The 23192-nt window shown below is 39.0% G+C and overlaps 1 protein-coding gene and 1 long non-coding RNA gene across 8 annotated transcripts in view; one reads left to right on the forward strand and one right to left on the reverse strand.

Moving 5' to 3' along the window:
• The window catches only part of zgc:77784 (uncharacterized protein LOC402947 homolog), a 60404-nt gene that overhangs the window by 18440 nt on the left and 18772 nt on the right, over window positions 1-23192 (reverse strand). For 5 of the 7 annotated variants that reach the window (XM_046074119.1, XM_046074120.1, XM_046074117.1 and 2 more), the window contains exons 3-11: window positions 22813-22970; window positions 17841-17961; window positions 17605-17743; window positions 13779-13906; window positions 6824-6948; window positions 4829-5000; window positions 4197-4402; window positions 1851-1932; window positions 1473-1641 (exon numbers count right to left, since the gene is read on the reverse strand). In XM_046074119.1, the coding sequence (XP_045930075.1) occupies window positions 1473-1641; window positions 1851-1932; window positions 4197-4402; window positions 4829-5000; window positions 6824-6948; window positions 13779-13906; window positions 17605-17743; window positions 17841-17961; window positions 22813-22970 (1300 nt within the window). Of the gene's footprint in view, window positions 1-1472; window positions 1642-1850; window positions 1933-4196; window positions 4403-4828; window positions 5001-6823; window positions 6949-13778; window positions 13907-17604; window positions 17744-17840; window positions 17962-19454; window positions 19547-22812; window positions 22971-23192 lie in introns of those variants that run through there. The other 2 variants (XM_046074118.1, XM_046074122.1) reach the window with 2 other exon arrangements.
• Window positions 19487-20856, forward strand: LOC123986054. The gene is made up of 2 exons (XR_006828787.1): window positions 19487-19728; window positions 20193-20856. It is a non-coding gene; the product is annotated as an uncharacterized LOC123986054 (long non-coding RNA).

Below are 23192 nucleotides of genomic sequence, written 5' to 3' on the forward strand. Positions count from 1 at the left end.
TGGTACATCATAATAATTATAATAATGAGTCATTTTTCTTTTCCATTGTTCGTTCTCTAACAGCTATCAAATATAGCAAACTAAACAAACAAATGTTGCAGTTGGATAGGTGGCTTTAAGACTAACATTAAAAAGGGGCATTCCACCAATATCACATGTAAAAGACAGTTTACTAGTCTGATAGCATTACATAGCCTGTGAAAACGGTTGTACGTGAAGCCTGAGAAAGTTACTCAAAAGGCAAGCATGGAGGTCTTATGACACTTATGAAGATCTTATGACAGATTTTATATGGTGTTTTTGGAGTTTCATGCATATTTAGGACTAAAAATCAGGATTTATATAATTTATAATAGGAAGTGTGAACTTTTACTTGTTACTTTTAGAAATTATTTGAAAATGTTATTGTGTAACTTAGAAGGCCACTAATTGTCTTGCGTCATCTAACACTGGTGACCTTTTCAGTCCATATGTACCTATTCATAACATGGTCCTTAGTATATTTATAATAAGCCTGCCAGTGGATCTCTTTTTATTCAAACCAATTTTATTTTATGTGCTTTAGTGTGTTTTTATGTCCCTTTTTTTATCGTGTGATTATACCTGGTTGTTCTATCTGATGTTTATACTTATACTTACTCATGCTCCTTCTGGGTTATTGTTTTTAATTTTATTGTTTTCACTTGTGCAGCACCCTGTAACCTTGTTAGAAAAGGTGCTATGTAAATAAAGATATTAATATCATCATTATTATTATTCACCCCAACTATAATTAACATGATAAACACATGTACATAACTGTTTTTGCACTTTGTTACTTCCTATACAGCTGCTTTCAATACTGTTATATTAATTATTAGCTCTATATGTGTATTTTTAATTGAATCCGTCCTTCGGGTGAGACGTCAAATTGAGGTCCTGACTCATTGTGGTCATTAAAGATCCCATGGCACTTGTCGCAAAGAGTAGGGGGTTCCCCGGTGTCATGGCAGAAATTCCCAACCTGGCTCTTGCCATCTGGCCATCTAATCATCCCCCGTAGTAATTGGCTCAATGTTTCCCTCCCTCTCTGCCTCAAGCTGATGTGTGGTGAGCGTTCTGGTGCTAAATGGTTGCCGTGCATCACCCAGGTGGGTGCTACACATTGGTGGTAGTTGAGGTGAATCCTCCCCACTTCACTGTGAAGTGCTTTGAGTTTCCATGATAAAGCGCTATATAAATGTAATGCATTATTATTATGTTTTTACTTTATAAGTACTTATCCTTGCATATGAGTATTTATCCTTGTGATCCATGTCAAAGACACGTTTTAATTGCCTTGTGACACAGAATAATGTTTTCAGATTCTTTTTCATTTCACATTAGAAACTGTCAGCATGCAATGAAAATTACTCCAAATGGTACTCAAAAACCTTCTAGACTACAGGAATGGGAGTAGGACTTCCACCTTGTATCCGTGTGTCACTGCATACCTGAAGGCCTCGATGATGTAGGAGGTGACAGCAGCCCCACCTTCGTGAGGGTTGGACTGCCATGTGAGGGTGACAGTGTTTTTGGTCACCTCCGTCACAACAGGCTTCTGCGGAGGCCCTGGAAGCTGGATGAACTCAGAAACTTTGGATACTGAAGAAACTCCATCTGCTGTTACACAAAAATATATATATTTTTTTATACCACAACAATAGACTGATTCTGCTGAAATTGTGGAATTTTGTCCTTTAATGGCTACAGACTGTGCTCTTAAGAACAATGGCAGTAGGAGTCTGTAGTTTCCTGAGCACGGAGGTGTAGTGTGAGAGTGACAGAGTGTGAAGTGTAACAGAGAGACAGAGTGTGAGTGGTGCGAGTACCTCTGACAGTCAACATCCCACTCCAGCTCGATTCCCCTGTGGCGCTGGATACCATGCACGTGTACATCCCAGAGTCTGTGTCCTGTTAAACAGTCAACATTTGAGACAGGCACTCCCCAAAAAAGCAAAAAGAACAAGTGCTGCAAGCAAGTTTTTTAATATTTTAAGGATCTATTTAGGTATCTGTAAGAATGTTTAAATCAAGAATGTCTACAGCAAAATCATGTAGACTCAATCCATCTGGCAGATCGCACATTTACTCCACATACAATTTGGAGTTACTCTGTACTTCTACTCTACTACATTTCAGAGGGAAATACTGCATGTTATACTCCACTACATTTATCTGACAGGTATAATTACTAGATATAATTAGTCACAGTATAGTAGGTCAGCTGAAAATGCAAAACATTTAAATTGGTCCAAAGGCAAACATATAGCACATAATAGAAAAGAAAATTAATAAATTAATGAATAAATTATTCAAGAAGAAGAAGAAATTGATTATTAGTATTGCAAAGGACAGTCTTCTTCTTCGCTTTATAATTTCACCACATCAACACACAGTTCTTTGGTGAAAACGTCTTGGATTTGTTTATTAATCAAATTTACATTTTATTATCATTATTATTAATTTTATTATCATTATTATTATTAGTAGTAGTAGTAGTAGTAGTACCAAATGACATACAAAGGAAGTTATTTGGAACTTTGGGACCTGTAAAATAAAGCATTAAACCCCCAGTAACTGATTTTTTGGCAACTTGCGGTCAGCTGAAACAGGGTGTAAGCAACGCTGATGTATTCTCACCTCTTCAACGGGATATGGCGAACCTGTTGCTAAGCTCGTCTGAATCAGCATTCATTTGGAGTCATGTTTCTGTCCACCCGATGAATGGGAGTCTAATTTTCACTCTCTTTTTCCTCCGTGTTTGGTCTCCACCAATTCCTTAGGGGACATATATGGCTCTTTGGCTGCTAACTGCTCCACTATGGTCACCAGTTACTATGTAACGCTGTCTGCCTGATGTTTTTTTTACTGAAAATATCTGCTTGGTGCCAATGAGAGTGGAACAAAACAGGAACATTGTGGGTCATATAACCTAAACATTGAAATATCAAAAAGGTCATTAGAGCTGAAGGGAACTGCAGAGTTGGGTGGTAGACATTTGAAAAATATTTATTATAGCAGCTTTATGTAAAGGACCTGAATATTTCTTTGACCGCTGCTGTGTAGTTTACCATCATCCTTAAATTCAAGTGTAATCCATACATGGCTAAAACATAACATTTTCACTCAGTAGTCATCAACTCGGCCTCAGTAGCTCTAAAAGCTTAAACCATGAAGCACCACACCACGCTCTACTCTACCTGCTCTCCTGCCTACATTATGAACTGTATACGCCTGCCCGCTTCACTGTCGGTGTTCACCCCAGCCCCGTCCTGGCTGAGAGCCAGTCTGCTGGAACTATCATCAGACCATATGAGATCATCCACTACAGTGTTGACCTCTGGCTGACAGACAGCACAGCGTGCGGGCAGGTGAAGTTCTTTAGATGACTCCCAACTACTGCTAAAATATTGATGGCGGGTAGGAGCATCAGCAGGGTAAATATTTTTAGTCCCTAACTCGTCATCTCCATTTCCCCTCTTTTTTTTTTCTCTTGTCATCCCCTTGATGCCACACTAATGCATGTCTTCTGTTCCAATGAGCACATTGCCATGGCAGATTTCCCCCGCCTCTGTGGTGCACTGGACCATAATTCTCCAAGTTTTCTGAGCAGTAAAGCCAGAGAAACAGGATGAGTGGGAAGTGAATAAGCATAGTCAGGGCAGGAGGTTTAATTAAAAGGCGGTTAGATGATTAATCATCTATCGCCAGTCAATTAACAGAAATGATGCTGCCTTTTCTCTGTCCTGCGTGCACTCACTGACCTCCAGGTGGGGATATTGCACAAAGGGGCTACTGACTGCTCTTCCATCAAAGCAGAACACATTAGCATTTACAAACAAGCGCCTTCATTAACATTACAATTACACACCGCATGAGCACATAATTGCGCTGCAGAGATATGCACTGCCTTAGAGAGATTGGTCTTTGAAACTCAGCCTCACCATAATTTTACAAACCAAAACGGAAATTATAATGGAAAAGGAAAAAAGAGCATGCTGTCACGTGGGCTGCCGAGAAAGTGAGGTCAGAGATCAGACAGAAATGTTTACAGTATTCTGTGCAGTTTTTTATCATTTCCATCGGCCAGTTGTTCTTGCAGTTTAAGAGAAAATGCCTTTCAAATCTCATCCTTTTCATACCCTTTCCAATAAATAACACACACGTGCACAAACCTGTATGTCTGTGATTTGCAAAGTGCCGTTCTCCATCAAGGTCAGTCGAGGTTTATTTCCCTGAAGTCTCTCTCCATCCTTCTCCCATGAAATCTTGGCTGAGGGCCCTCCGATTACACGGCAGTGCAGCTGCGCCATCGCACCCCGAGACACAGTCTGATTGGCCGGGCCTTGGCGAATAATCGGCGGGACACGACCCGAAGGACCTACCAGTTTGAGGGGTGAGGAGGCATAATATTATGTTAGGGGTGTCATCTATCTTCTGATTAGCTATACAGTAAAGAAAAAACACTATTTGGAAGCTGTTCAAAAGTGCCTATAGAAAATAAGACTGTAAATTTGCCAGTGCAAAGGGTGAAAATTATTTAGATGCTTAGTTGGCAGAAAAAAAACAGCATAAGCATAGAGAGCAAAGACTCTGGTGCTTACATGCTACCTGAGAAAGAACATTGAAATTCATTGCTCCTCCAGCATGGGGTCTCTAACTGTGTTCTTTTTCGTTCTTTATGGGCCTTATTGTTATGCACCTACTTGGTAATTAATATGTTTTCTCCTCATTAGCTGATGCGGCTGCATAATAAAGAATAAACCTCCCCCGGGTTGAAACGTGACTGCGTGGACTGAAGTCTCACCTCCCTCTACCTCCAGCAGCGCCTTGGTCAGCACGCTTCCTGCTACACTGATGGCCTGGCAGATGTAGAAACCAGAGTCCTCGGGATGAACATCAGTAATGGTCAGTTCTCCGCTCATGGAGACAGAGTAACGGCCAGACTGTGATGGTGGTTGGCCGGGAAACAACAACATCTAAACTCACAAACAGACAGCAGGACAGAAAATGGAGTCTAAGGCTACAGTGTGTCTGTCAGTTAATCAATTGATCCTTTAGTTTATAGCTGTAAATTGTGAAAAATTCCCAGAGCCCAAGGTGACATCTTCAAAGCTAAAGCGTAACTAACAAACCCAAAGATATTAACTCTGCACTGATATAAGACAGTAAAAAGCAAAATCCTCATCTTTTTTGATGAATGAATGAATTAGTTATCAAAGATTTAGTTGGATATGTTGTTTTGTTGTTAATCTGTATATTATTTTCTCTGTCTATTTATTTACTGTCAATATCTCCAGGTAAAAAATAGTAAAAGAAAAAATCCCTCACAGACACCCAAAGTCAATTTAACAGTATCGAAGACGAAGAAAAACAGCACATATTAACATTTGAAAGCTTGCAAACAATAAGTGATAATAAAAAAATGTAGATTAACTTTCTATTGATCAACTAATTGATTAAATGTTTCAGTTCTTCACACTATACAGAAGTATACAGAGCTAAATGAAACACCAACGTCAGCATGCTAACATTCTCACAGTGTCAATGCTAATTATGATATTTACCAGGTTAAATGTTTACCAAGTTCATCATCTTAGTTTAGCGTGTTAGCATGCTAAACCACAAGTGTCAACCTCATGGCGCTAGAGGAAAACTAGGGGATCACCCACGTCAATAGGAACCATCATCACCTCGGAACAGTTATTGTCTTTACAAATTCAATTCAATTCAAGTCAATTCATCCAATAGTTATAAATATAGATATATCAGACCAAAGAGACAGAACAACATGGCAGCGACAATGGCTAAAACAAAGTTCAAAGCTGTAAGCAATGGTTTGTTTTGGTGTTTTTTGGGATGATGCCCACTAACAGATGTTTCATTACTGTCCCATTCTGTTTTTCTGCAAGTGAGATGGATATGAACAAGGGGGAGGGGATGCATGTCAATCCAGTCAATCCATCCATTTCATTCCTCTAAGAGGCTTAGACTTTAGTGGAGGGACCAAGGTTATAAGGCTACAAATAATCCCCCAAATACAGCAAAAAGCTCTACAAAACAGCCAAGCCATGTCTCAACCATCCTCCAGACTGAAGCTTATTCACAAAATCTGTAGCCGAACTTCCTGTTTGCTCTCCAACTAGCTTCTAAAAACATCTGAAGCTGCTCCTCCATGTCAGTGATCCCAGCTGCTGTTGAGCAACAGGGTATTTATAGTTGCGTACAATATGGAAGGAGGACAATGTTTGTCTGCAGGTTTGCCCTGAAGAAGCAGTTTCCACACCTGGTGTACTTCCTGCCACCTCTCCCTCCTTCTTTTGTACTTCTTCACCCCCCACTACTCTCCTACACTGCGGTCCCAAGCAGGAGACACATTTTTCACCAACGCAATACCGCAAAGCTTTCCAACACTTTGTCTCTACTCATATCTTTGAGCCAAATACAAACGTGCTGTTCGCCTCTTGCTTAAAAAAAAATGTGTCTTGAAGAGTGTGGGCAACCTAAAAAAGTGTCTGCAAAAATATGATTAAATCAGACAAAACCTGTTCATGTTGCGGGGAGTCTTTCTCGCCTTTAGAACAAAGAACGTGTGAAACCTTACTTGCTGATATATGATGAACAAATCAGGATAAGTAAGGTTTAGAAAAATCCGCACTCACACATAAGTAACAACCTGAGGCTTGGTGGAAAGTAAATGTATCCATACGTACTCATCCACTGATTTTGTAAAAAGGAATTTACTGTACTGGATTTTGCTGTTGCTGCAATACTGGAGGATCTCTTGTTCCCTGCCTCTTACCTGGCTGCCCTCTTTCTGCCAGAAGATGGCAGGTGGAGGGTTTCCTGTAGTGCCGCATTGGAAGGTGATGCTCCTCCCCTGGGTGGCAATCTGGTCTCGGGGCTTCGAGGCAATCTGAGGTGGTACTGGAAGAGGAAAATGAGTGTGACCGGCCATTAAAAGCCTTATTTCAGCATGAAAATGTGTCAAATTCCTGCTTTCTGAATTCCATTGAAGTTTAGAAGGGGAATCACTCTCACAGACATCTGAAATGTGACAAGAGGCCCAAACTAAATGCTGCATTCACAAGTCAAAAGCATTGAGAATAACTAGTTACATATATAACAATGCATTGAATTTTATAAGATCAAAATCAAAACTAGCAACTGTAGCTGTAAGATAAATGTAATGGGGTAAAACATGCAGTGATTGCTGATAAAGTGAAGTACAGCTCTAAATTGGTACTTTCCACCACTTCTGTTTCAATAAAGCACTCATCAGCAAGGAGGAATTAAGAGATGTCTCTTAACCTCCCGAGTGTTTTGATCTATCTATCGCCCTCTCATCTTTAATGAGACATCACCTCCATGTCCTCTGAAAATAACAAATCATCACAGTACAAGCTGTTCTGATTTTTGACATTTACTAAGTTATTTCAGGAAAGGTCTGGGCAGAGCTGGCAATTTCCAGCACGGGTCAGATCATTGCGTTAGCTACATAATCACACCCTCTGTAGATTTACACTGACCACCGCCTTCTTCCTCCCATCTGAATAATTGGCTCATGCTGCCTGTCGGATGACAAGTTTCTCCGGCCTGGATTCATCCTCATCACAAATCTCTGTGCAGTGCATATGCAGTTACACACACACAAGCACGCAAACACATATTTGGCTCAATACACAAGAGATCTGAGTCATCTGTGTTGTGTCTTAATGCTCTTACTATGAGCATGTTCACAAAAACAGAAGACGTCTTATTTTCATAATCAGTGTTTTGATTTCTGTGAATTTAGACATGAGACATTGCTCTAATTTCTAAACAACTCTCATGTGTTAGTCTCATACGCTTTGTCTTATGACTTATAGCATTTTATTATTTTATTTTATTTCTTGATAGGTTCGTCTGGATCATGTACCCTAAATTAAATATCTGTCTAACAAGGTGTGATTTGGGTAAGAAATTCCCCCTCTCACCCCTTGCGGGGTGGTCATCCTCAAGCTCGGGTCCTCTACCAGAGGCCTGGGAGTTTGAGGGTTCTGCGCAGTATCTTAGCTGTTCCTAGGACTGCACTCTTCTGGACAGAGACCTCTGATGTTTTACCTGGAATTTGCTGTAGCCACTCTCCCAGTTTCGGGGTCACAGCCCCCAGTGCTCCGATTACCACTGGCACCACTGTTGCCCTTACTTTCTACATCTTTTCTAGCTCCTCTTTCAGCCCTTGGTATTTCTCAAGCATATTGTGTTCCTTCTTCTTGATGTTGCTGTCGCTTGGGATTGCCACATCTATCACTGCAGCCTTCTTCTGCTGTTTGTCGATCAACACGATGTCTGCTTGGTTAGCCATCACCAGTTTGTCAGTCTGGATCTTGAAGTCCCACAGGATCTTAGCTCGGTCATTCTCAACTACCTTAGGAGGTGTCTTCCATTTTGACCTTGGGACTTCCAGTCCATACTCATGGCAGATGTTCCTGTATACTATGCCAGCTACCTGGTTATGGCGTTCCATGTACGCACTTCCTGCCTGCATCTTATTCCCGGTTATGTGGTGTACTGTCTCAGGGGCATCCTTGCCCAGTCTGCACCTGGGGTCCTGCCTGGTGTGGTAGACCCCCACCTCTAGTGATTTTATACTGAGTACCTGTTCCTGTGCAGCCTGTGCAGTCCAGCCTTTTCCAGCCACTGGTAGGATTTCTTGATATCAGCCACTTCTTGTGGTACATGCCGTGCAGCAGCTTGTCTTTCCATGAAGATTCTTTGTCTTCCTTGTACTCACCCTCGGGTTTCTGCTGCCTGAGGTATTCACTAAGCCCTTCATCTTTGGGAGCCATCTTACTGATGTACACTTGGATCTTTGTTGTTTCATCCTGGACAGTGGTTTTGACAGTTACTAGTCCTCGGCCTCCCTCGCTACGCTTGGTGTACACTCTCAGGGTGCTGGATTTGGGGTGAAACCCTCCATGCATTGTGAGGAGCTCTCTTGTCTTGATGTCAGTGGCATCTATCTCCTCCTTTGGCCAGTTTATTATACCAGCGGGATATCTGATGACTGGCATGGCGTATGTGTTGATGGCTCGGATTCTTCCCATTCAGCTGACTTTTCAGGACCTGCCTTAATTTCTGTAGGTGTTTGGCTGTGGTGGACTTTCTTGCTGCCTCTTCATGGTTTCCGTTAGCCTGCGGCACCGCAAGGTATTTCTAGATGTCCTGAACATTTGTAATGTGGCCTTCTGGTAGTTCAACTCCCTCGGTTCTGATTATTTTCCCTCTTTTTGATACCATGCGACCACACAGTCCGTACGACATTGCAGTGTCATTGCTGTAGATCCAGGTAGGGTGGATCAGTGAGTCGATGTCTCGCTCATTTCTGACATACAGCTTGATGTCATTCATGTAGACAAGGTGACTGATGGTTGTTCCACTTCGGAACCGGTATCCGTACCCAGTCTTTGTGATGAATGGAACCAGGGCAACCTGATGACAAATGGGCTACTGGAACAAGACATTCATGGACTAGAGCAGAAAATATGGATCTGATGCAATGCTACTATACAAGCAATCCCGGTGAGAGAGGTTATATGCAGAGACTATGAGATATATGGATGCTTCGAAACCCACTCAGAGATTGGGTCCCAAAACCCAATAACAACAAACCCTTATGGCACAGAATTACTCAACATAAGGGCAACTGACCTACGATTGAAGATCATAACCAAGCTGGAGCCTCAAGTACAACGACCAAGATTGCCAAGGCTAAGTGACAACGTACCCTCTGAAAGTCTGCTAGAAGATGTGAATGCAGCATTACATACTATCCCTACTAAAGCCTTAACTGAGACCAATGAGCTGATGCACGCCACAACAACAGTTATCCTAGAGATGCTTGGCTATAAGATGAACACCACAAGCCACAAAGAGCTCCCCCCATGGAGGAGAAGGCTAGAGGCCAAGATCAAGGCAACACGAAGAGAGGTTAGTCAGCTGTCAGAGCTACAGAAAGGTGCATGGAAAGAGCTACCTACGAAATACAACAAGCTGTCGATATCTGAGGCTCTGGAGACTGCCAAACAAAAACTTACCGCTCTGGCTACCCGCCTAAAGAGATACAAGGGAGAAGCAGAAGCCAGGAGGATAAACCGGATGTTCTCCACCGAACCATCCAAAGTGTACTCTCAGTGGGTAATAACACAAGATCAGATCCACCCAGGGCTGAGAGTGAACAGTACTGGAAGAACATATGGGAGAAAGAGGCATCCCACAACACCAATGCACAGTGGCTAGTGGATCTAAGAACAGATCACAGCAATGTCCCAGAACAAGATCCAGTAACCATTACAACGGCAGACATCAAAGAAAGAGTGGCAGGTATGAAGAGCTGGACAGCACCAGGCCCTGACATGATCCACACCTACTGGCTGAAGAAACTAACTGCACTTTATGAACGTCTGGCAACACAAATGAACCAACTGCTGATGGATGGGACCCACCCAGAATGGTTAACCCAAGGACGGACAGTCCTGATCATGAAGGACCCCCAGAAGGGAACAATCCCATCCAACTACCAGCCAATAACCTGCCTCTGCACAACATGGAAGCTCCTGTCAGGCATCATAGTGGCTAAGATGAGTAGGCACATGGCTCAATACATGGACAGGGCCCAGAAGGGAATGGGCAGTAATACGAGACTGCAAGACCAGGCAGACCAATCTGTGCACCACCTGGATTGACTACAAGAAAGCCTATGACTCAATGCCACATACATGGATACTGGAATGCTTGGACACAAGTTCAGTATTTCAGCTTTTATTTCCTGGTATTATCTAGATGTGTTAAACAACGACATATCACCGTTTGTATTAGACCACAGCATTCTTAGGTGAGTAAAAGTAAAGTAACAAATAATCCTTAAGTAAATAACATTTAATATTTGGTGGCATAACCCTTGCTTGCAATAACTGCCTCAAGCCTGCGACCCATCGACATCACCAAACTGTTGCATTCTTCATTTGTGATACTATTCCAGGCTTTTGCCGCAGCTTCTTTCAGTTCTTGTTTGTTTCGAAGTGTTTCTCCCTTCAGTCTCCTCTTAAGGAGGTGAAATGCATGCTCTGTTGGGTTAAGGTCAGGTGATTGACTTGGCCAGTCTAAAACCTTCTACTTTCCCCCCCTGATGAAGTCCTTTGTTTTGTTGGCAGTGTGCTTTGGGTCACTGTCCTGTTGCATGATAAACTTCCTCCCGATTAGTTTCAATGCATTTCTCCATAAATTGTCAGACAAAATGTTTTTTGTACTCTTCTGAATTCATTCTGCTGCTACCATCATCAGTTATATCATCAATAAATATTAAGGAGCCTGTTCCAGAAGCAGCCATGCAGGCCCAAGCCATGACATTACCTTCACCATGATTCACAGATGAGCTTCTATGCTTCGGATCATAAGCAGTTCCTTTCTTTTTCCACACTTTGCCCTTTCCATCACTTTGGTAGAGATTAATCTTGGTCTCATCAGTCCAGTAGTTTCTTTCTTTTTCAAGACATTCCAAATTGTTGTGCTTGCTATGCCCAATGTTTGTACAATGACTCTGGTCGATTTTCCTTCTTTTCTCAGCTTGACAATAGCTTGCTTTTCTCCCATAGACAGCTCTCTGGTCTTCATGTTGATTTATCCTCCTTTACAGGAAATGCAGTCTTTATAGGTTTGAACCAAGGATGAAAACTAGTCATGCAGAGCTATTTAATGTTTGGACAATCAACCTAAAAGGAACCACATGGGCAATAAAAAAGTCAGTCACATGTTCTAATAGTTTTGCTCACTTGAAAAATGGGTGGGTTTAAACAAAGGGTGGTGTGTCCTGAGTTGTTTAACACAGCTAGGTTTGAATACCACAAAACCAGAGCTGAAATTCCAAACTCTTGTCTCATACTGATCTTTTGATCTTAAACCCAAATGTCTTCAGTGAACAACAAAACAAAGGAATTTGCCTCACCGTTCCAATACTTTTGGAGGGAACTACATACACACACACTTGAGATTTTCTTCCATCTTTTGATCAAAAGATAGAAGAAAATCTTAAAATTAGTAAACTATTAACACAAGAGATGCTACTATAACAACTAATACTAGTAATAATACTATCTATATTCAGCATTTTAAAACAGTAATGAGCTTGAGACTATAAATTTATAACATAAATTGTGTTACAAACTAGGGGCATGGAGGTTGAAATGAAAAATCCTACAGAGTTGCATTATGGGAAATGTAGGATTCATGATGTTTGATCCATACAAAGGCCTTTGAAGCAATGATTCTGACCATTTTTTTTAAATCATCTTTTTACCCTGTCTCTCAAGGGGCACTCTAATGTAAAGAGCAATTCTAAATGGCTGGAGTCCCCCTTTAATAATAACTCTGTTTTATTATTCACCATGTAAAAGGACATGTATGTCTCAATGCAAAATTATTAACATTAATAGTCCTAAAAGCTAAATCATTACTGTATAATTATACAATATAATCAATTATACAATAATAGTTTAAACAGTTAGTAATGTAGCCTGATGTCAAACCATGTCTTTATTTCAGAGCGAAGACCAAGATTCCCACTGAGTTGTAATTAAAAACCTTGTAGCTGCAAATGAGACAGGGATTTACATGGAGTCACAGTATCCTGCACACTCCCCTCTACACAGCAGATGTGTGCTTGATAGAAGTCCTTAATCTGCTATACATTAAGTCACTGTGTCTGAGGCTTACTTAATGCCTGACTGCAGCAACAGGCATGTTGACAACAACTCAGTGCCTAATGGAAGAACGTATTTACACCATTAGGCACTGTTTATTGATTTAAAAACCATTAAGAATAGCATAGAGAAGAGAGCACAAAATAAATTAGCATAACACATGTCTTTTTTTATAGAAGAATTAGATGGAAAGTGAACTTACTGAACGGGCCAACTGGAATGATGATAGGGTTTGAAACATGATGGAGAGAGATGGAAAATTAATGAGATGGATGAAAAACTGAGCTACAAAACAAAACCAGTGATGGCATGGAGAAGAGCCAAAAAGGAAAAAAGAAAGAAAAAAAAAAAAAAGGCGCACAGAGAATGGAACACTGCTCGGTTTGGATTTCATTTACACTGATAAAAGCATTAGTGGATGAAGTCGTCTGAGACTATTTAAACCAAGACACACAGAGAGAAAGAAAATGGGCGACAAAGAGCGTGGAGGCGAGAGAAGGGAGATAAAGAGACAGGAAGAGAGAGGTAGAGACTCATGTCTTATTAATACTGGGACTGCTATCTGGCACTGAATTACAGCACACATCTACTAAACATCTGTCAAATGGCATAATCCATACGGTTTAGCATAAGCTCCTGGCAGCACCACTGGACAGGGACTCACAAAGATACCCTAGTATAAAAACACAGAGCACTGGACAGGAAATGGGAATTTGCATGATACTGTTGCCATGTGGCTGTATGTATGTATGGCACTAGGTATGAGAGCTTTTATATGCTTGCCTAAGTGTGTGTGTGTTTATTTTTATATATATATATATATATATATATATATATATATATATATGTGTATGTATGTATGTATGTATGTATGTATGTATGTATGTATGTATGTGTGTATGTATGTGTATGTGTATGTGTATGTGTGTGTGTGTGTGTGTGTGTGTGTGTGTGTGTGTGTGTGTGTGTGTGTGTCAGATGCGCGCAGATATGCAATATACATGAGGTGTTTCTTACCATGGACCTGCAACATGGCTGAGGCCTCTGTCTTGCCCACACTGTTCTCAGATGTACAGGTATATGTCCCTTCATCCTGCTCTTTCACGCGGAACAAACGGAGGCTGTTGCCATTGCGGATTTCAAACCTGGAAATGAAAAAATTAAAGATAATGAAAGATCTAAGAGAGAAGCAAAAAAAAAAATGAGCATACTAATCTACAGAAAGCGAAGAAAATCTGCCAGTGGTAGATGATAATGTCATTCCTTGTACTTGTCAATCAACCTGTACCAATCAAGTGATATTATCTTGAAACGAGTGGAACAATGTGGCTTATCTGCCATAGATAGTCACTGGAGCCAGGAAAATTCTTGAAACAGTTGAAAAACAATTACAAACAAGTGAGATAATCTTAATACATTGAAGGAGTTTTCACTTGATTTAGGAAAAACAGCATTTATCTATTAACAGTAGATTAAATATGAAGTTAAGATGGACTCTGCAGAGCATAATTATTTATTACCAAATACAACCAGACTACAAAAAGCTAATTCAGCAGCCTTCATCTAGGGATACAATGAATCAAAACAGTATAAGTTACTTTATTTCATAGGCTCATAAACCATAGAAGCAAAAGATGAAAAAAAATTAAAGATAAAAGATAAAAGACAAAGATGAAAGAGAGTATATAATTTAGCTCTTTGCAAACATGAAAAACAACAATTACCTGTTCTCAAAGTGGAAATTCTTTCACTGGTGTTTGACTGTTGTAGCAGAATTTAACCGTAAGGTTATAACCGTTCTCTACCTTGCCTGATCCTCTCTATGTGGGCACATTTATGCTGACAAACATATGACTAGCACTTTAAAAAAATAAAAAATAAAATAAAAATCCTTATAGCATCATTAGGTAATTATAAGTCCCTGCATACTGCCCTTTGTATAACTGCAGATGAACAGCCAGACCTTCACATACACATGAGCACAGTCTAACATGGACGTTGCCAGGAAATGGAGCTGTCATGCACATGCAAATACAATAATTGACATCCTCTCAATGTGCTTGTTTTCAGATATATGAACAAGAGGCATTATGACAAGGGTGTTACCACAATGATATAATTGTAAAGGCAGTCGCCATTTATCTTTATGTCCATTAAGTCATCTGTAAAATGGTAACCAACATATCCGACCTCACTACTGCCGTAAAAGTTCAACATTTTGGGAAATATGCTTATTCACTTACTCGCTGAGAGTTAGATGAAAAGGTCAATACCACTCTCATGTCTGAAGCCTACAGTAAATATGAGGCTGAAGCGAGATGGTTAGCTTACCATAAAGGCAGGAAACTGGCAAACATCTAGCCAGTGAAAACTTTCTTTTACACTTTTTGTATGGATAGGGGGCTTCTATCTGGTATGCGGATTATGTTTCCTTTGTACAAAGCCAGACTAGCTATTTCCACTCTTTATGCTAAGCTAACAGACTGCTGTCTCAAGTTTCAAATTTATCATACTGACATTTATTTAATGTTTATTTGACAGGGACAAATGCATAGAACATTGCTTTATAAAGAATACAAAGTAGATGCCATGCATACAGGTTTCTAGCCATGACTAATTTGCAACCCCTGTCCCTGGTTAGGCTTATAAAATTAAAACAGAGATTACAGAGTATTGAGTTTAAAATTTACAACCATTAAAATACATACAATAAATACATCCCATACATGAAATAAGATATGGACTGAAGTAGATGTAGAAATACCTATAAACAGAGTCTACTCAACAAACAATACAAGAACACAAAAGTGTGCATATGTCTGTGCATGCTAACATATGCAACATCATGTTTGTATGCATTGCATTGTGTCCTGTATAGTCATTGTTCACAGAGTTGTTTCAGTTTCAATCATTGCTTTAAATGTATATTAAAAACCTTGAGTTCTGTCAATGGTTTAATTTCGGATGGTAAAGCGTTCCACAGATGTATGCCCCTTACTGAAAACGATGTCTGACCAAATGTTGTTCTACATTTTGCGGCTATACAGTTTCCACTTACTGTGCCTCTAGTTCTTATTCTGCTCTTTTGTTTCTCTACTAGTTGACAGAATATTTCTGGTGCAAGGTTATTCACACACTTAAAAATTTGTTTTAGAAATTAAAAATTTACAAAACTGTCAAAACTCAATATATTATGCTTCCGTAGCATGAGGCAGTGGTGCCATCTTATAGATTTCTGGTCCATTACTTTTAGTGCCTGTTTATATAATGACCTAATGGGTGTAATTGTAGTTTGGTTGGCCTGACCCCAAACAGTTATGCAATACGATAAATGAGAAAATATCATAGAATGCATAAACTGCTGTGCTGCCTTAAGGGGTATATATTGTCTTATTCATCGGAAGCAGTTTAAATTTGTCCTGACAGTTCTGCACATTCTCTTTACATGTCTATCAAACTTTAGATGAGAATCTAAAGTAACCCCTAAAAATTTAAATTCAGGTACCTCATCTATCTCCTTCTCATCAATCTTTATTCTGAAATTTTCATTGACCTTTCTTTTTATTGAAAAGCTCATAGAGACTGTTTTATCATAGTTCAGGGTCAGATGATTATTTCGGAGCCACTGTGATACACCGTCCAGTTCTTTTGAAAGCATCTCAGCTGCAATCTGAGGGGTTTTTGCTGAGACATATATAATTGTGTCATCTGCATACATTTGGCATTTAACCCTTTTTCAACTGTCAGGTAGATCGTTTATATATAAACTAAAAAGTAAAGGGCCTAAAATTGAACCTTGTGGAAGTCCGATTCAACAAGTTTGGACCGATGACTGGGTGGAACACACTGCTGCCTGTGTTCGAGATATGATCTAAACCAAGTTATTGCATCAATACATAAGAGTTTTATAAATGTTTAGCTATAAATACTGGAAACAGGTTGAAACATCCTGGCACTTTCCAAAGGTAACAAAATCTGCCTGCCACACCTCTAAAGCTCACTAATTAACAAACAAGATAAAATGTTACCTCTGTACAGAGCCAGGCTAGCTGTTTCCCCATGTTTCTAGCCTTTATGCAAAGCTAAGCTAAGTGACTGCTGGCTGTAGCGACTGTGGTATTGATTTTCTTATCTCACTCTCGCAAATGAGTGAGATTTCCCAAATTGCTGAACTATTCTCTCAAAATAATCTCTACTAACTCAGGAAATAATATCTAATCTTCTTTATGTTTCATTATCACTACATAATTCTTTTTGGCATTAATTGATGTAAATGTCAGCACCACAATGGGACAATATACCCAAAAGCTCATGTAGAGCAGCACTGCAGAGTGAAAATATCACAAAAATCATATGCAATAATTAATTAAAAAATAAATGATAGCACAATATATGATAGATCAACTTTAGCTCTACATTCAGTGTAAAATGCATGTTTTAACCTATACACAATACTGTATAGTGATTAGTTCTAAGTAAATATTATTTTTAGAGTTTTTCAAATTACGTTTTAGAAAGTGGAAAAAAAATTATTATTTAATAGGCTTAGCTAAATATACATTATACTGAGTTTAGATGAAAAAAGAATGAAACTGGTCACAGGAGGATTCTCCCAACTAATGAATCCTTTTTGGTCTCTGCCATTTATGAATTTATGTTAGCAGACTGATAGAACGACATGAATTAATGAAACTGAAGATGTTTTCTGGGTCACATGTGTTAACAATCCAATACACGACTTGTCTTTGGTAAAGCTGGATTTCTTATTCAGCCTCATAAGATGCTGTATGTGCATCACCAGTCTGACTCTCAATTGGTCTGTGCTCATGTCCGTAACTCTCACCTCCCACGAGGAAGCTCCCCTTCCTCTCTGCGCCATCGAACAGTGGGGGCGGGATCTCCATGGACCTCACACAGGAAGTCGACAGTCTCTTCCTCCATGACCACCTGGTTCACCGGCCTTCGTACCAACACAGGCCGTTCTGCAGGTTTTAAACATATCCAGCTTATGTTCCTTAATGCTGCCACAAAATGTCATGCCGCTACAAAATATTTACCGCATCAATATCAGAAACTCACCGTACACCACCAGCTCTGCAGGATCGCTGTCCCTCTCTCCGACCATATTTGTTCCCACACAAACATACATGCCAGCATCGTTCTTCCTGGTGTGAGAGATCATCAGTTTGCCCCCACGCATCTGAAAAATAGCGTAGTGACAGCTCAAGAGATTATTCTTCAGGGTGCCCTGAGAGACTCTGTTATCATCACAGCCTTCAGTGGAAAAATAATCCACATTTGGATACTCTTGTTATAAATCATAAATCCTTCATAATCAAAACACTGTATGAGTCATTTTGGTGTACTTTCTGAATAATGGTGAAATATTAACATTCAATCACTTACTCAAATATTGTAATTATTAGCTATTTGAGGTACTTACTTTACTAGTATTTCTATGTATGCTACTTTATATTTCTACTCCACTACATTTATTTCACAGCTATGGCTACAAGTTTCAAGATTGTTCATACAAAACATGAGTAAAATTCTACGGTAGCACTTTATAATAACTACACACTATAAAGCATTAGTTAAGTATTAGTAAATATGGAATTCATCATTTATAAAGCATTGTTCATACATTAATACACATTAGTAAGTATTCATAAACAGTTATAAATGTTTTATTCTTTATTAAGTACACACTATGAAGCAGTTGTTTTAGTAAATTTTTAATTCATCATTTATAAACCATTGTTCTTACGTTAATACACATTAGTAAGTCATTTATAAACATAGTTATACATGTTGTATTCTTTATTAATAAGCTCATCTATAATGTGCTTAATAATTGTATTTTCATACATGATCGGTTCACTATTTATAAATGAAGTATTATTTTAATGAAAAACCATTTATATATGAGTTGTTAATGGTTCATAAGATCATTTGGAAAGTTTAAAAAAAAAATTATGACATAGGTTCACTGCCTGTTTTTTGATACTTTCCCAAGAAAGAATATAAACAATCTCAGCATAACGCCTAAATCTACCAGTGGCAAAGCCCAAAGGATGCTACTAAGACTACCCGAAAGATGCCCCAGCTAACTTTACTGGGTAAAAGCCTCACCATTACAGGCCTGGTACCGTTTCTCTGAGACAGATCATCTATCACTGCACGCTCATCAATGATGTGCTTAATGATTGTATTTGATAAAAAGTGTTATTCCAATGAAAAACCATATATGCGCCTATGGTTCATACGATCATGTAGAACATTTAAGGAAATTATTTAATAAGTATTTTTTCTGTAAAGTAAGGACTATCTAAGCCATACAAAACATTGCAAATGAGATTGAAGAAAGTCTCAGTTAGGCTTCTTAAGTCTCAACTTTATTACGGCCTGGGTTAACACCTTTACATCCCTTTAGTGTAGTTTTTGGACGTCTCGGCGATCAAGTTAGCAACAATAAACATATAACTTCCGGACAAGGTAGCAACAATAAATATGCAAAGTCCGGTTACGCTTTCAAAATAAAACTAGTGAATAACGTTTTGAAACAGAACGTTACTTGCGTTCCATACGCAACCGAAGAAAAAAACTCAATATTGACTTTGTGTTTAACATAGGAAAAAAGTGAAAGTATGGTTTCTGGTCAAGCCGCCCTTCTCAACCACGTCTCCTCCTTACCATAGACTGTAGCCCACATAAAAAATACGGGCCTTAAACATAGACTGTAAGCAGCGTTATTTTGACCCTTGGTGCATCCAGTAGTCTCTGCCGTGTGAGCTCACTTTATCGCCAGACTGCACCGAGGAAGAACAGAGAGAAGCAGGAAGCGGGACGCAGTTGGAAAAACGAGATCACACGGGCCCAGAAGCGGGTGTTAAGTGTAAAGACACCATCACTCGGGATTTTTGAATGCCGTCATTTACCGAAGGATTTTTTCCCCCTGGAAACTCCGGTGAGTAAAGTTTGTAACCTTTAGGAGAGAGCTAAAAGTGCAGCGTGAAGTCAGGAACTGTTCAAAAGTATTTTGTTGTTTCGTGGTTTCAAACTAATCTCTGCAGGTACTTTTGGATGTGTAAGCACATGTAGTACCTTCAGAGGTATTTTTATTTACAGTATTTATGATAATACATGTTAAAGATAATTTCCTTGACTAAAATGGGTAAACTCTGTTCAGTATTTTTTGGTTGTAATTTAATGTAATGTAATGTTAAGAAATTTAATTAATTCATAGTAGTGATGTCTTGCTTAAATGCTACCTGGTAAAGTTATAAATCTTTGGTAACGTTGTAACATAAAACTTAAGAGGATTCCCTAGACAACAGGTTGATGATATTGAGTTTTGACAAACGGGATGAGATCTTATTTGAAGAACATTGACTGATGATTTATCGGATTTATTCTGCACTATACTTGCAGGCTGGTTTTTGAGACCCTGGATTGTAGCTTAGAGGTCAACTCTTCGCTGGATGCAGATGGCAGCGAGTCCCAGAGAAGATGCACCCTGTATGATGAGATCAGACCGCGGTGTGGCCAGCTGCTTCAGATCCCATTCAACAGGACTGACACATCAGATTACAGGATACTGGCAGATAAGAAAGATCCCCCACACGTTCATTATCCTGCCCAGGTAGAGATACAAATAACTGAAATTCACTGGACACTTTTTAAAATTGTATTTTTTATGAAATAGCTCTTCTTATTCTGGGGTTTAATCACACACAGTGTATTTCGTACCCCAGCACTACTTCTCAGAACGTAGGTTGGTAAGTTAGCTTAAGTGCTACGCTAGTGTTAAATATTCTAGACCTGTCTTTATCATTCAAAAACTACACTACAGGGCTTTCCCCAGTACATTGAACTATGATGCTAAGGGACTCCCAAGTGTGTTATAAAGTGACAACAAAGGGTCTTGACCATTGGTCCATATGTGAAGACTTGGGAGTGAGAACGGGTTGGGTTGTAGATGGTTCATTTTATATCAACAGTTGTACAGTTTATGCAGTAATAGTCTCTCGTGTTGTTGTGTTTTTTTGTGAATGAATGGGTGAAAGGCATTTTGTAATAAATAATATGTTCTGTATCCCTTTGTGTTGTGTCCGTTTCCTTTTTCTGTTCAGAAGATAACTGATTCTTGTGTGTTACAATATCATTTGTAAATGCTTTGTAAGGCATAGATAGTCCACACTTCAGATGAGCTCACACAAAGTACTTACTAACAACTAGTAAATGCTTTGTAACTACCTGAATGAATCATGAAATACTTTATTAACAAATTTTAGAGAATATCTATTGCCTTTCAATTTCATTTGTAAGTAGTTAATGAGACATAGACAGTCCTCACTTTAGATGAGCTCACGCAAAATACTTTACTAACCATTAGTAACTACCAGAATTAATCATGAATTGCAGTATTATTAAGTGTCATAAAACATCTATGAACACGCACTATTAGACCATTTCTAAATAACTACATGTCATGTCAAGTTAGCGGTTGATCAAAGCACTGGGGGGGAGTAAGATCGGTGTCTTTAAACGGACCATCCAAGCAACCCTTTGCTGGTTCCATCACAGCAGATCTCTGGAAGCGCAGATGTTGGAGTTTTGATGAGGAGTTCAGAGAAACGGCACCAGGCCTGTAACGGTGAGGCTTTTACCCTGTAAAGTTAGCTGGGGCATCTTTTGGGTAGTCTTAGTAGCATCCTATGGGCTTTGCCAATGGTAGATTTACGAGTTATGCTGAGATTGTTTATCTTCTTTCTCGGGAAAGTATAAAAAAAAACAGGCAGTTATGTAATAATTTTCTTAAACTTTCCAAATGATCTTACGAACCATTAACAACTCGTATATAAATGGTTTGTCATTAAAATAATACTTAATTTATAAATAGTGAACCGATCATATATAAAGTAAGAAAATACAATTATTAAGCATATTATAGATGAGCTTATTAATAAAGAATACAACATGTATAATTATGTTTATAAATGACTTACTAATGTGTATTAACGTAAGAACAATGGTTTATAAATGATGAATTAAAAATGTACTAATACTTAACAACTGCTTCATAGTGTGTAGATAACAAAGAATAAAACATTTATAACTGTGTTTATGAATGACTTACTAATGTGTATTAATGTCTGAACAATGCTTTATAAATGATGAATTCCTTATTTACTAATGCTTAACTAATGCTTTATAGTGTTTAGTTATTAATACCCCAATAATATTTAATACTCTTACTCTCACAACAACTGTCTGCATTGAGTATCTTTGATACTTTAAGTACATGTTGCTAGTAATACTCAGGTACTCTCACTTAAGTAACAGTTTCAGTGCAGGACTTTTGCTTGTAATGGAGTATTTATAAATTGAGGTATTGTTATTTTTACTTAAATAAAGAATCTGAATACTTCTTCCACCGCTGCTTCTCTTACTGATGTAAACACTTGTGATTTCCTACATTTCAAAAAACATCTTTCACAAACCAGACATGAGGGGAAAGAACAAAAGTAAGAATCTGAGACACTTTCCAGTTACATTTTCAAACAATCCCATAAAAAGACCAAAACGGACATGCATCAGGCTATTCCTCAGTACATTCTCACTTGCCTACTATGGCTCTCAACCACAAGGCAATTTATTAATGAATTTCACTAATGAAGACATACACGTAACGCATGGCTTTCAATTAAAAAAAAAAAGATTAAATTATTTCTTCAGCTGGGCACTATAGTTTGCTTTAAACAGGAGAAAATAATGCATTTGTTTGAGACTATTTTCAGTGGTAGATTCATACCCATGTGATGCTCCAATGAGAATTTAGGCATTAATTCTCATTATCTTTTCACATTTTCGTGAAATATGGATTGAAATTTGTGCTGAATTTGTATGGAAACTTGACTGATACCTGGATGCACAACATGGAAGGTCCAGCAGAGTTTAAGAGGTTAAACAGCTGTGTCTGTATGTTCAATTATTTTGAAATGGGAGCTTGACCTCTTCAGCTCTTGTACAGTGTTTGTGTTGAACTCACAGAGATGCGATCATCCTTGGTGCTGACTCGGACGTTGTTGCGTTTCCAGGACACAGTGGGCTCAGGGTGACCACGTGGAGGCACACACTCTAACACAGCAGGCTCACCAGCAGCCACCACCACATCGCTCGGGGCCTGCCGGAAATCATCTCTAAGGACTGAGAAGAAAACACAAAGAAATCTAATTAGCTTCAGAAGTCCAGCCTGTCTGATATACTTAACACAAAGGCTGGATATCAGAACCACAGATCCGTGAGCAGCATCAACAGACTCATGACCGCTATCATCAAAAGAAACGCTAATTTGTTTTGGACATGATTTGGACTTGTTTTCTTGACTGAAGCATCTTCTTGGATAGCTTCTAGTGAAGCACTCTTCTT

Source organism: Micropterus dolomieu, linkage group LG17 (genome assembly GCF_021292245.1).
Source record: "Micropterus dolomieu isolate WLL.071019.BEF.003 ecotype Adirondacks linkage group LG17, ASM2129224v1, whole genome shotgun sequence".
NCBI classification, from domain to species: Eukaryota; Metazoa; Chordata; class Actinopteri; order Centrarchiformes; family Centrarchidae; genus Micropterus; species Micropterus dolomieu.